This window comes from Plodia interpunctella, chromosome 17 (assembly GCF_027563975.2).
Source record: "Plodia interpunctella isolate USDA-ARS_2022_Savannah chromosome 17, ilPloInte3.2, whole genome shotgun sequence".
Classification (NCBI taxonomy): Eukaryota; Metazoa; Arthropoda; class Insecta; order Lepidoptera; family Pyralidae; genus Plodia; species Plodia interpunctella.
Window position 1 is genome coordinate 4,744,329 of NC_071310.1, and position 13,468 is coordinate 4,757,796.

The window sequence follows — 13,468 nt, forward strand, 5'->3', positions numbered from 1 at the left end:
TTTCACTTTACATTTTATACCAAACATATATCAATGATAAGATAGATCCCATCAACTTATTACTCATATGTCATACAGAATAAAGATTATTCGGTTTCTTGCGAAAATACTTTTTTTATTATCTAATACAGATGTCTCTGCGAGCGTATTCAAGGCAACAAGATTACCGTATCTCCCCGTAAATTCACGGTAATATCGTTCATAAGTCGTACGTGCACGAGTTATTATCGTATAAACAGAAATGAAGGGTTCGTTAGACACTTATGTTATAGTACGCGTATTTTATATCTCCTGGTATAACCCGATTATCACATGGAATATGTGACGTAACGTTTAGGTACAATGTCCGATGTTATTCCGTACATATTTTATTACTAAAATCCTTCTTAAATAATAAACGCAAACGAAAATTAATAGATTAAAAAAATAATAGTATTTGTGCGAGAGATAAAGTCTTGAAAACTATTCATTGAAAGCATTCATACTAGCTAGAAGGGTAAGTACTTAACTACTAATGTATAAGAAACTAGACCTACGAATTGATACTAGATAGGCTCGAATTCGAAAATTTAATCAGAAGGAAACTAGCATTTGTTCCGAAATCTGTGTCAATGAATAATCTCGGAAAATCCAACTATACTTATCTATAACGAAGGCGGGGGCGTCGTTATGAAAAGAATATTCTGATAAATAAAACCGGAGAAATAATACAAAGGAAAATATTAAACCTAACAAAATATGTCGAATGACTAACAATTATTCATTTTGACAAATTTAAGTCACAAATTTACAATTCGAATAGCTGTTTATGAAGGTAGGCGACGAAAAATAATTGACACTTTTAACGTAATCTTGATCTAAACGTTGAATTAAGAAGTGTTATTGTCAATTGGTGCACAATATTAGCAATAAATAGTGAACAAAAATAAACTTAGACGCATTGTAAGTGAAACTGTTACAACATATGAAAAAGAAAAATGGATTCTCAGAAAAATATTACGGATTCGGACAAAGACAGCAATACTTCAAGTGCGCCAAACGAAGCAAGCACTTCGCAATTCTTCATAGACGATTATTCGCATCTCAGGCTTTCCTATCATCGAGTACAGTCGAATGAGGAAACAAGTGATCTATCCACATCGATGCCGGATACTTGTGAGACATTCGAGACCGTCTTGAGTGACGTCGAAGATGAAAGGGAAAAAATGCGGCAATATTATATATCTCAGATCCCAGATCTACCCCATCCAGCTTTCACTGTGGCATCGATAATCGCAAACGCGAGCAGGAATATGGGAACGCAGTTTAGGTACAATGACAGAATCGAACAAAGCGGAATCGGTAAAGATTTGGAGTTTTCGCCGAAAAGAAGATCCACGTTGAACGGCAAACGGCTTCCTTGAGTTTTAATTACTTCCCAAAAATGTTCTTAGTATATTATTATGTGTAATTTCTTTTTAATAATTTATAGATCTTATTAAACAATTGCTCTGGTTTTCAAACAAATGTTTTTTTTATAAGATCTGTTAATGTTACATAGACTGCACTGAGATCGATTTTGCCTTACGAAGTATGCCACACAATTGAAGTTCAAATTTCGTCAATTGTTTTCAAGTTATAAAACATAATAATATAATAGTATCGAAGAATCTTTAACTATAATCGTATTTATCTTTTTTGCTTTCTACAGACATCGGGCAAAAATCCCCAAGGAAATGAATTCAATAACTAAATTTGCGTTCTCGGCACATTTCCTGATCCATGCGATTTTCTACCTCTGCGGGTACCCCGGGAATTGTCATTCATCAAGGCGTTCCATAGACAAGATTAAAAAAAACGTAATTAACACTGCTATTTATTTCCCGCGAGGCGTTGCGAGGCACTAATGATTTCCGCGTCATCTGTGGTGGGAAAAGGCAGCCTCCTTGTTTTTGTTTCAAACACGGCTTAATATTTTCCTATACCTAGGTGCATATTATTAGCTACTTAGAGCATATAAAAATATTGGAAATATTTTGGATGCGCTAACCGAACTAGGAACTACCGAGATATATATACTACTATACGTATACTTAGTTACATAATGCATATAAAAATACTTAGTTTAAGTTTTTTGGCCGCATTAACGAGAGCAGCAAAATTACTATGTTCATAATAGCCATATTTTTTTATACGCTAATCTCGAAATATGTCATGTCCGGTGCTAGGAGTTTGTCAAATAAATACAGTAATTACATAAGTACATACGTAGATTTAGTATGAATAGCTTTCACAGAAGTAGGTATAAATTCTTATTTTTGGTTTTGGCTGTTTGAGACTACCACTTCTGGAAATAAATTCTTCAACACTATAGTAATAACATTTGACATGTTATTATAGTGTTAAAGAATTTAAAGTACAGTTATATATGTATAATGTATATACAACAGATTTGGGTAAAATGTATATGACAAAACCATCGGAAAGAGAGACATATAACTGGGATTTTTATTTAAAAGGTCTTCGACAAAGTTATATAATTGCATGTTAGCATGCATGTAGCTGCGTAGAAATAGATAAACCCAAACCCATACCTACTATGTGTCACAAGACGCGGCACTCGAGTGGCACACTCGAGATGTCACGTTGTAAGACTCAGATAAGCTGAACTGTAACGCCGCAAAGCCTTCAGGTAACGACTCGTTACATTTAGCTAGACATCTGTTGTGTGTTTTCTCTTATTTCCAAGTCGGCCAAAATGAATGATGCCAGTGATAAGATAGCGAGTATCTGCTAGCATGTTTTTGTCATAGAACTAGTAATTCACCATTAGACCACAAACAAATTTTCGAACGAAAATCCATCTTCGGTAACTTAATATTACTACTAGTAATTTAATATTTGAGATTGATTTGACAGAAATGATAGAATAGATTGACTGGTAGTAAAAGCCATAAGCCCTAAAGAAAATGGAAATCCTTGACAAAACACTACTTTCTCCAGACAAAAAAATTGTCTCACGATGGACATGGCAAAAATATATAAGCTATTATAATCTACTATGGTATCATAAAATCAAGTTGATTTACTTCAGGAATTAGGGCGTAGTACAGTCCACCGCATGTCAAGCTACCCGAATTCATTGCAAACTCACCTTTATTATCACCGCATAGTGTCATGCAGGGTAACTTGACATGCAGTCGACAAGAATAACGACGCAACACGCTTTGGGGCCCCGCGTGAATTAATAGGACCCTACGAGTACATGACAGCGAAAATAAAATGACCCTACTCGAGACCTCTATGAGCACCAATTTCACCTACACTTCAAAAGAATATTAGAAGACTTGCATCCAGCGTGATTAGATTGACAAGAGATTTGCTCTTTCAGATAACTGTGGCATGGCTCATGCAGACACTCACGCACCAACTCCAAGGTTATATGTTTATTATTATATTATATATTATTATATACGTATGTTTATTGTTATATTATATACTCATTTATTAGTAGCTGTTGCATTATAAGTAACTGCTGCATTAAAAATAAAAATACTGTGCAATTTCGTCTGAAAATATTCATACGAATTAGTTTACTAATCTAAAACTAATTTCATCCAATTATATACCTCACCTCAATTTTCACATCTGAAAATAACTGTAGGTACATTAAAATGTCCATTGGGATCTCTATTTATAAGTCCAACTTAAAACTAAAACAAACTGTCAAACTAGTTCCAGAACGAAGTTCCGCGTGGTTGCTAACTTTGTAACATGTCTTTATTTATCTGATTTTAACTGGACGCCCCGCCATTACGACCACTGTGCAGTGTCCACTGCGAATGCAAAAAGAGGAATTAAATACTGTTGTTATGACAGAGAACTGAAATAAAAAGTGTAGTGCAATAAATTTAAAGATAAATTTTATTTCGCATAACCCATCATGTATTGGATCAACTATGGTGCAATATTAGTGAACAGTCGACTGCAAACCAACCTATCCAAATTCACTACAAAGAGAACATACATGCTAGGTATCTTGACAAGCTGAATGTACCCACATAATCCATAATATATTTCTAACCCAGCGTCCTCACTGAGCGACTGAGCGCTGCAGAACGCTACACTACGCGTCTCTCTCTCTCTCACCTCAGCGCTGTCGCGGTTTTCTCCAGTCATTGAGCGTCACGTCTAAGGTTCGCTTTCCTACAATTTCTTCTTCACTTCGCACGGACATCGACTTCCTTAGTTGTAACTTTATTTACGTATGCAACGCTACGCGAGTACAGAAGGATTACGGCCATAACACAGGTCACACGTATATAATTATACTACATAATATAAAATACATTCATTTGATATTGTCGAATTAGGTACAATGCTTCTCTGCCTTACCGCATTTGTAGCTCAGCTGGGACGCCCCGGTTATAGTTTGTCGACGCCGCCGTCAAAGCTGGCAATATTACGGCATATTAATTGATGCTCGTCGTGCGTTACTTACGATCCGATGGACGCCGAGTTGAACTATTTTAATTAGGCACCCACCTAATTACTTGCCTATAGCTACAGATGAAGCCTCCACTGGCGTCATTTCAGAATCCTGAGTTCCTGTGAATTGTGATCCGCACCGTCACCGCAATATTTTTAAATTTAAGCACCTAAAACTATCCCCTCAAATTAGCTTTTCCATGGTTACTTCTGCAGCCATAGAGCGTCGGAGCACAAGGTCCGCTGTCATATTTTTTTCTCTCCACTTCTCACGTTCGGTAGGTATTATAGTTGTCAGTCAGTAGGTACAGTCATGTAAGTAGATAAAACACTAATCCCACCCACCTATCATTAGCTTCATACACATACAAAACAAAATAGATACTTGTATGCGTAAACTAAAACAAGTAATACCAGTATGAAATCTCATGTTAAATTTATCCATCAATAAGACGAGTACACGTGGAGCGGTAAATTTAAACAATATTGCACTCCAAGCGTACAGGTGTACCGCTTCAGAACCCGCGAAATTAACATCTGGCAGATGTGAAATTTAATAAAGGAGGTTTATATGCAATCCAATAATATATCAGTAATGTGACTCGGTCGACTGATTATTATGAGTATAATCAAGTATCCTAGCGTCTTGACCGTGCCCTCTCTCCAGCATTTTGATGTCTCGTGAAAGGATCAAGAGCCACTTTACTTAATTTTTCCTCAATATCGTGTGTCGTATCTTTGTATTGATGTTTGCCTTGATCTACGTTTTATTTATAAGTAGGTAACTACCTGTGGTAGGTACTTGTAGGTACCTACCACAGGTAGGTAAGTTTTCTAAATAGGAGAACAAGATTTTCAGTTTCTGGGGTTTTGATTACTACTAATAAACGACTAGGTACCTACTACAAATCGTAGTAAATAATATTTAAACACTATGCGAAAAAAAAAGGTTTTTGTAAGAGTTCATAAATCTATTCAGTTACTTTTGATCAGTTTGCACGAAGGAGTTCTGATTAATTTATAAATCAATAAATCGCAATATGCATGCGTAGGCGAAACTCGTAAACTGTGGAGAATTTACACGCGCCCGCATTTCCCAATTTGTTCCCAATTTGTTGCTCACCCGTTCCCGCCAAAACAAGAGCAACCCGCCAACGCTCCATTGCTTCCCGACACGATCCGTCGGCTTCCTAGCTATCCCAACAGCCCAAATTAACACCTCGATTGCTACACGCACATTTCATGCCGGTTATACACTATCGTAAAACGTTCGGCAACCGTTAGTGGAATCGGCATACATTGCTGGTTTTTCATTGGGGTGAATAAAATCTCTCACACAAACCACGTATTTCAAACTGTTCATTCATTCGCGTTGGCGTCTGTTTTAGTACGCCGATAGTTTAGCTACCTACTTTGCTGGAAGCAGGAAGCTAATTCAGCTGCATTATAAGACATAGATATCACGAGAAGGATATCATAGACCACCACTTGCTTCCTGTGAAAGAAAACATCGTGAGGAAACCTACACGCTGGTTGATAGTTTACGTGCACTAGCATGTATTCGACTACACGCCACTAGACACGGTAGGGCGTCGTGAAAGACATGTTAGACGACTTGAATAAAATCAGACAGCAATGTCCCACTGGAAAAAAAAAGAAAGAAAGAAAGCTATCGTGAATAGATTAAAGGAACCGCTGGTTTAGTTCAGCTATAATTTCAAAGCCGCCAGTGTGCAGTGCGCCCTACGTATGTAATTACACATACGCGCCCCATTCGAATTAAACGGTTAACTCGGAGGCAAGACGAGCGTTTCAGGTAATATCTAGTCGTTCGACGACGAGTGCGAATTATTGCCTAGTGATTACAGCTGGGTGTATTCTGCTAATGTTAATCCAAAGTCGTGTCTCGCAGGTCTATATGTTTATCTTATTGAAGAAAAGGCAGCGGTGTTGCGACGCTTTTAAGACCCGTCCGTCCATACCATCAATACTATTCAATTTCATTATTCCATACCAATCATATTCTGTAGTACCAACGAGCGCATGTTAATGAGCGGGCTTACTTTCAGCTAAAGTGCACATATTAATTTCGGCGGATTTCGAACAATTTCGACGCAAATTGCCGGTTCTGTAGCACGCCGTCGAAACATTTTAATCCGCGGCACTTTGTGGCAGGTTGATTAAATGAAACTACTAAATTAAAGCTCAAGCCATTTTTTAATACTTTAAAAAAATATATATATACTTCGTTTTGAATTTGTGTTACAATACAATTCTCACTAACAATTACTATAGTAAAAACTATTGTATAAGAAAATGTGATTAACGAAATAAAACGCCGGCTACACACTATCGCTGAGCTCACATTGCGTAGTTTGTATGAGAACTTTTATTTACCGAAAGGAAAAACCAATGAAATTAAATAAAATACTCGGATACCGAATCTGGCATTCGGTATACGAGTATATTACGCGAACTAAGTTACGCGAACTGTTTCGTGATAATAAAAGGCACACTTTTACCAATTTATTGTGCTTATTGGTGAAAAATAAAATCTTAAATAACTATGCTACACTAAAAACCAACTGTGACTCATCATACTCAACATATAACACATCAACTCAGTCTATTATTTCTAATCTTATCAATAATAGGCGAAACTTTAAAACTGTCTCTTATCATCTGTGACTATGACTACATTGTGTAATGAAAAACTATAATACTTTCTAAGAAAATCCCTAGTGTAGCATAATTTATTAAGATTATTTTTCACTAATAGATAAAGAAAGTGATCAAAATATGTATAATGGTGGCGCTAGTGCGTATGTAGCCTCTTAAATCGAGCACCTATCATATCACAACATATTAATATTTAAAAAATTAATGAAAACTTTACTTGTATTTATCAAGTATGTAAATTAATACTTAGATAACAGGTAGGTGATAAAAGTCATGACTATTGTTTATAAAAAGAAAATAAATAAATTAATCTATGGTAAAGTTATTTAATGATACATGGCACACAGATGAAATGGACTAGACACACAAATGAAATTGGAATATGAGTAGTTCTTAGTTATGTTGCCAAAAATGTAACAAAAATACATAGGGTGAGTTGAACCGTCAATTTTGACGTTGATTTTAACCGGCGCGCTGCTGACGTAAAGATAAAATAACGTACTTAACGTTTTTCTGCGTAGGTTAAAGTTAACGTCAAAATTGACTCTCTTAGTAATAATCTATAGTTGACAGATGGGAATCATATTTAATAATACTATCATAGTACATGTTACTATCCTTGATCGCCAGAGCCCTTTGCCACTGTGTCTCTTGTTTCGGTCAGCAGTGCTTGCAATTCTGAATATATCACCTCCAGCATCACCAGCCGGGGTTTTGTGTACTGGAATAGATTAAATACAGTTTGTAAGCACTGTGTGAAACAGTAAATATATGTTTGATTTTAACAGTTAAAATAAATGGTCTTCTTCAACCCTAATGTCATTTGACTTGGGGTCGGTTCTCTTTATACTTCACCTGCCATGTGCCAGTATCACTGACTTCAAAATAAATTGTGATTTATTTTATTTCTAATTTAGTCACCCTGTGAAATCTGTTTACTTAGAAATCAAATGACACCTGCATAACATACTAGACTTCACTTTTTGAGTTTGTCCTTTTCACTAGAACTAGGAAGAAACAGCACAGGTTAAGCCCCCTGATACCTACACAGATATACAGGAAGAATTACAAGACACCAATATAAACAGGAAAGAATTACATGAATTCAACTGTTAGTTCAGTGCCTTCAAACTACCAACCAAACATTATTTATAGCTATGTTAGTTAACTTAAAACTCACCTTGAATAATGGTATTAATTTGATTGGCTCCGAATGCTCGGAATTTTGAGTGTTTGGTTTAACTAATACTGTGAGGTAGTACAGCACACGATGCTGAAATTGAAAACATAACAATTATTATTTATTTAATGTACCTTTCTTATATTAAATAATATACCAAATATAAACTTGAAACTATTTCTATCAATTTGAAAATTACATAGAATAGAAGCAGATTTTTCTTACTAATTTTATAACTTCATTTATAACAACATCATCCACACTCGACCAGGGTATAAAGTTGTCTTCTCTTCCATATACATATTTGACTGAACTTTGTATGCCCACAGTAGGAATAACTAATAAACTCTCTGAAAAATAGGAAGATGGCAGTAATGAATCTTCAATAGAATTAGATGAGTATTTTTTGGGCACAGAATCAGGGCCCCAAGGGCACAGTCGTACGGCCTAAGGATATATTTTACTGTATATGACTAATATAAAACTTTTTTAAAACAACCTTTCATACAGAAAAGTCACTTACCTGATTGAACACTATGAGTTACCCAAAAGAAAAGTAGGAACGATAACACAATAAAAATAACAGAAATTGCAGTAAAACTTATCCTAGTATAAAAGAGAGCTAAAATATTTAACAAAATAGCCATAAACAGCGAGGCTTTTGGCCAAGACCTCTTGTTTTCTTTATTTTTGTAAGAGATTGTGAAGAGTCGCGAATTTGGCGACCCACTTCTTGTATCTATCGAAAGCACCAAACCAATTCCATTAACATTGTCGTGTTCGATAATTCTATCGGTACAAGTCATGGTAGATTTTAATTTTATTAACTTTAATTCAATTTCATTCAAAATTATTATGTAGGTAGCTACACAATCGATGATACTCTACACAAGTAGGTATTACTATTTTGTTTGTCAGTGTCATATCTGTCACTGTCAGTGACTATTTTTATGGGTGAAGCAAAGATAGCACCTAGGTACCAAAAAATATAACGAATGCCCTTTTTGCATATACAGACATATAGGTACAATACAGTTGTAAAAAATATTACTTAAATTTATCGTTTAAGTTATTGCTAAACACTGGTGTTAGATTGTTTTCAAATAACAATAAGCATCATGACTTTTTGACTACATGTCGTCTTCGACTGTGTACCGCCATCTAGTAGCTTATAGTCACATACATAGTTGTGTGAGTCAACCAGGTTCCCTGTTACCTACATTATTTTACACTTTGTAACCAGGTTTCCTCGCGATGGTTACGAATGAACGGCATCAACGAGTTGGCTCTTGCCGTCCTCTTAATTCGCCGAAGTCAGACACTATTATAAAGTGTACCAACTAGTAGTACCTACTATCTACTACTACTAGAAGTATAGTTAGTATCCTAGTATTATAACATTATTATCCTAAACTCATTTACCTATAGAAAACAAAGGAGATGTGGAAAAATGTGTACTTACGCTTATTAGTTAGTTGCCATAACAACCTGAGGCGCAAATAGACGTCAGATAGATACTCTTCTGTGGACGTCAGACAGGAATCGGTTTTGTTTACAGTTTAGGGCTGCTAAGTAACTCTCAGCAGTCAATAAAAGTGGATTATCTATTCGTTAATATCTTGTTTCATCTCTGAGCACAATGGATAATTTGGACGGTAACGCCTGGGTGTTTGACTCCCTTGTGGGTTTCCTCCACGGGCCCGTGTGGAACGTGCCTCTGCAAACCTTCATTGAAGAAAAATCACTTCGTATGTAAAATCTATTTAGATCTATTTCGTGAATTGTTAATAATAGCTACCTAACCTATGGAAACCCAGTATTTAGGTACGTAGCGTACTATATGATTCAGAATGATACATTCCATTCACGTCACTTCCACTTCTAACATTTTAGTACAATCTCATGGCGAAAGCAATCTTCGGATTCACGACACGAACTTTGTTGGTTCAGTGAGTAAAACGCCCGTCTGTGATCAACAAATTCGAGGTTCGAATTTTTCTCGTGCCACATGTAGGATTCGTATTGTTCACTATTAAGAATTGTATATACCTATACGACTACTTGCTTCTAATGGCGATAGTAGCTTAAGAGTAAAGAGGTCAGATGGCTTTAGGTGACGACTTGAATGAAATCTGAAAAGACAGGGGTGTGAGCAATAACACATTCAAAAGACTGTTCTAATTTTTACTAAAATTCTTTCTTGCTGTTATTTAGCGTTTGAACCCACGGAAAATGGAGATGTTCCTGATAGGCCAGAATACAAGAAGATTCACGACGAATATCGCAACTTGGTAAGTCAGCGATTCGACTTTTGCATACTTCGTGGTGGTGCTTACACTTACTGCAGTCTAACACTATCAATAATAGTATCCATTCATATATTGAAATCACCGAATATGTGACACATCTGAATTATTTTTATTTCCACTCGGTAGTGTAGGTACCTACTTGGTTATTATATTTTCCCTAGTTTCTATGTCATAATTTCTGTTTTTGCTGATCGGATCTATCTACCTAAACTTACCGATTTCTTACTCCATTAGGTGGATGTAATGTTGGGCTCGTTCATGGAAGACATTGGAATATCAGCAGACCAATTCGAAGCAGCATGCAGACTGTCGGCGCGCGACTTGGCAGGACTGCCCGCGCATTTTCACAGGAGACTTTTTGAACAAATCTGGGCGGCAAATGACTACGAAATGTTTGTCAAGATGATGACCCATAAGAACGTGGAACTACAGCTACAGGTATACATAATGCCATCTCTTTCAGTCTGTCCAAAAAGTGAAGAAATAAAATGAAGAGGGCGCGGGCGCTGTCTCCTGTTGGCTGGAAACATTTGGTGTTTATCAACCAATCTTGACCGTTATATTTGATATAGGAATGGCAAAAAAGGACTTTTTGGACACAGTCTACTACCAGATTCTCGTGAAGAAAAACGTTTCTTGGCTGATTATTCAGTTATCTAGTATGTATGATACTGCCACTAGATGGCGCTAGAAGTCATCTGAGATAACGTAACGTACAAAATATAATTGTAATTAAAAAATATTTCAGGCTTTGGAACTGATTGAAAGGCGTTTTGGGACTATGCCATTATTTTCTTCGGACGTAGAGGATTTAGACTCGTCAAGAAGTGACGAAAGTGAAGGATGGCCCGATACTGATGATGTGATGACTGAAATAAAGAAGTAAGATTCGTCTTGTACTCTTATATAAGCACTGCAGTAATAATAATAGGTATACTTATTCTTTTTTTTGTTATAGGCTGCAACTAGAAGATTTCCAAGGTGGTGACAGTAATGTGAGCGTGCCTCCAGAAGAGGTAGTGACTGAAAAGCAGACTCTACTTTCCAAACTGCACAGTTTTGATAAGAAGGAAAAGATAGAGAAGATAGAGAAAATTGAAGAAAAAAAAACACCGGCACCGCCCGTTGAACTGCCGAAACCACCTCCAAAGAAACCAGAGGTAAGCACAAACCTTCGTAATATTAATCACTTGTGTAGAAAATATCCTTGTTTATTGCCTATAAAGAAAAGAACTAAAGAGCTTTTGTGAACGATTTAGGGGTGGTTCGCAGAGCGTTTCGACAACTGCGGCTGTGCGGTCATTACAATCCGTCAATTTTCTTGAGGAAGGAATCATTTCCAAAATCAATCATTCATAAAATTGACATTACTTATGTACCTAGTTTCTGTACTGTAGTTACTAGCTGTGTATTACTCTGGTAATTAATGTAAAAACTCATTCTTGTCTATGCTAAAATTTAAAAAATTGTAATGACAGCGCGACCGCAGCAGTCGAAACGCTCTGCGAACCACCTTTAAGGGTCGCAAACAATGTTAAGTCCCATCAGTTTGTGAAAAAACTGAAACGGCCGGATGATTTATGCAATACTTTAGTCACGAAATTTAAAATTATTTCTGCAAGTATCTAGTTAAGAATATATAGTTATATAATATATGTATATATTAACCATAGATTATTTAATACTTCCAGTAATATTTATTTACTTAAGTTATTTTAGGTAAGCGATGAAGAAGTGAAGGCTCGCCAGGAATACTTGAAGCAACAGAGGGACAAATTGCTGGCCCTGAAGAAGCAGGTCCGTGAGCGCAGACTGGACGCTGCTGAAAACAGTGTTGAAACTGAAGGTAACCATCCCAAAAAATATTATATTTGAGTCTCTTATGCTATTTTTCTACCAAAACAACGCGAATAAGACTTGGAAATGTGCGGGAGATTACTAATAGGATAAAGCTATCCTATTGGTTAATCTTTCCGTATCTACTCTGTCCAGACAAAAATCAACATAACATTAGAGTGATAAACGACATTGCGCTACCAAAGGAATTTCGAGTTTCGGAAAATATTTCTATAAACGCAGAATTTCTTAAATCGTATCAATATGTTCAGTCCAAAGGGTCCAGATTTCGTTCAAACTTTTCAGCTTTATTTAAATTAGTATTATAATTATTCAACAAACAGACGCAAGACCGGGCAAACCAAGAACCAGATACCGCAAAAACTGAACAACTACAACACAGGACAATGGAAATAGAGGGAGGGTTTTGCCCTGCAGTGGGACATCTGATGGCTCTAAATAATTAATATGTTTTCAGATGGGGAAGGCACCAAAAAAGCTCTTAGTAGGCCTCGTTCGGCGCGTGTGGCGCAAGCAGCACTCGCCGGCGCCCCTCCCCCGCCGCCCCCCGACGCAATGCAACTCCGCCGAGCTCTCGCCTCCAAACTGAAGACTGAAGTCGTTGATACTCAACTGTGAATGGCTTGATAAGATAATAGTGTATTGGCACCTTTATTTGTTCATATTTACTGCATATTATATGTCTCTCGTATTACGATAAATTTGTGTTATTGTTACTACAAATCTACATGTCACTTTTTTTTTGCTATAACGACCAATATTTTTATTTTTCTTACTAGATTATTTCATTTTACGGCTCTAACAAGAGTATCGAAATTTGAAACTGTTATGATATTGAAATTATCTCCAAAAAAATAATTATAAATTTGTTGTAAAAAAATGTAAAGACTAAGACCGACGATCTCAAAATTCCCACGGGAGCGAAGCCCCAGGCAACATCTAGTAATAAATATTGCAATAGCGACGTATTTTGTAG

The 13,468-nt window shown here is 36.4% G+C and overlaps 2 protein-coding genes across 2 annotated transcripts; one reads left to right on the top strand and one right to left on the bottom strand.

Annotated features, from left to right (window-relative positions):
• Positions 1–6,665: 6,665 nt before the first annotated feature.
• On the bottom strand, positions 6,666–9,240 carry LOC128676873 (phosphatidylinositol N-acetylglucosaminyltransferase subunit H-like). The gene is made up of 4 exons (XM_053757288.1): positions 8,850–9,240; positions 8,552–8,676; positions 8,327–8,419; positions 6,666–7,867 (listed from the first exon to the last, which is right to left on the bottom strand). Exons 1-4 carry the CDS (start codon positions 9,130–9,132, stop codon positions 7,760–7,762), a joined length of 609 nt encoding a protein of 202 aa, XP_053613263.1. The 5' UTR covers positions 9,133–9,240; the 3' UTR covers positions 6,666–7,759.
• A 182-nt stretch (positions 9,241–9,422) lies between these two features.
• On the top strand, positions 9,423–13,193 carry LOC128676872 (uncharacterized protein). Its single transcript, XM_053757287.2, has 7 exons — positions 9,423–10,074; positions 10,541–10,617; positions 10,870–11,073; positions 11,384–11,517; positions 11,594–11,795; positions 12,355–12,481; positions 12,950–13,193. Exons 1-7 carry the CDS (start codon positions 9,966–9,968, stop codon positions 13,108–13,110), a joined length of 1,014 nt encoding a protein of 337 aa, XP_053613262.1. The 5' UTR covers positions 9,423–9,965; the 3' UTR covers positions 13,111–13,193.
• Positions 13,194–13,468: the final 275 nt, after the last annotated feature.

Bases quoted from the DNA above. Each gene is read 5' to 3' on its own strand.
- LOC128676873 (XM_053757288.1), bottom strand. From the start codon at position 9,132: ATGACTTGTACCGATAGAATTATCGAACACGACAATGTTAATGGAATT. The intron at 8,677-8,849 runs GTAAGTGACTTT...CCTATTTTTCAG, and splicing joins AACTCATAGTGTTCAATCAG to AGAGTTTATTAGTTATTCCT. The intron at 7,868-8,326 runs GTGAGTTTTAAG...AATCTATTCCAG, and splicing joins AATTAATACCATTATTCAAG to TACACAAAACCCCGGCTGGT.
- LOC128676872 (XM_053757287.2), top strand. From the start codon at position 9,966: ATGGATAATTTGGACGGTAACGCCTGGGTGTTTGACTCCCTTGTGGGT. The intron at 11,074-11,383 runs GTATACATAATG...AAAATATTTCAG, and splicing joins ACGTGGAACTACAGCTACAG to GCTTTGGAACTGATTGAAAG. The intron at 12,482-12,949 runs GTAACCATCCCA...ATATGTTTTCAG, and splicing joins AAACAGTGTTGAAACTGAAG to ATGGGGAAGGCACCAAAAAA.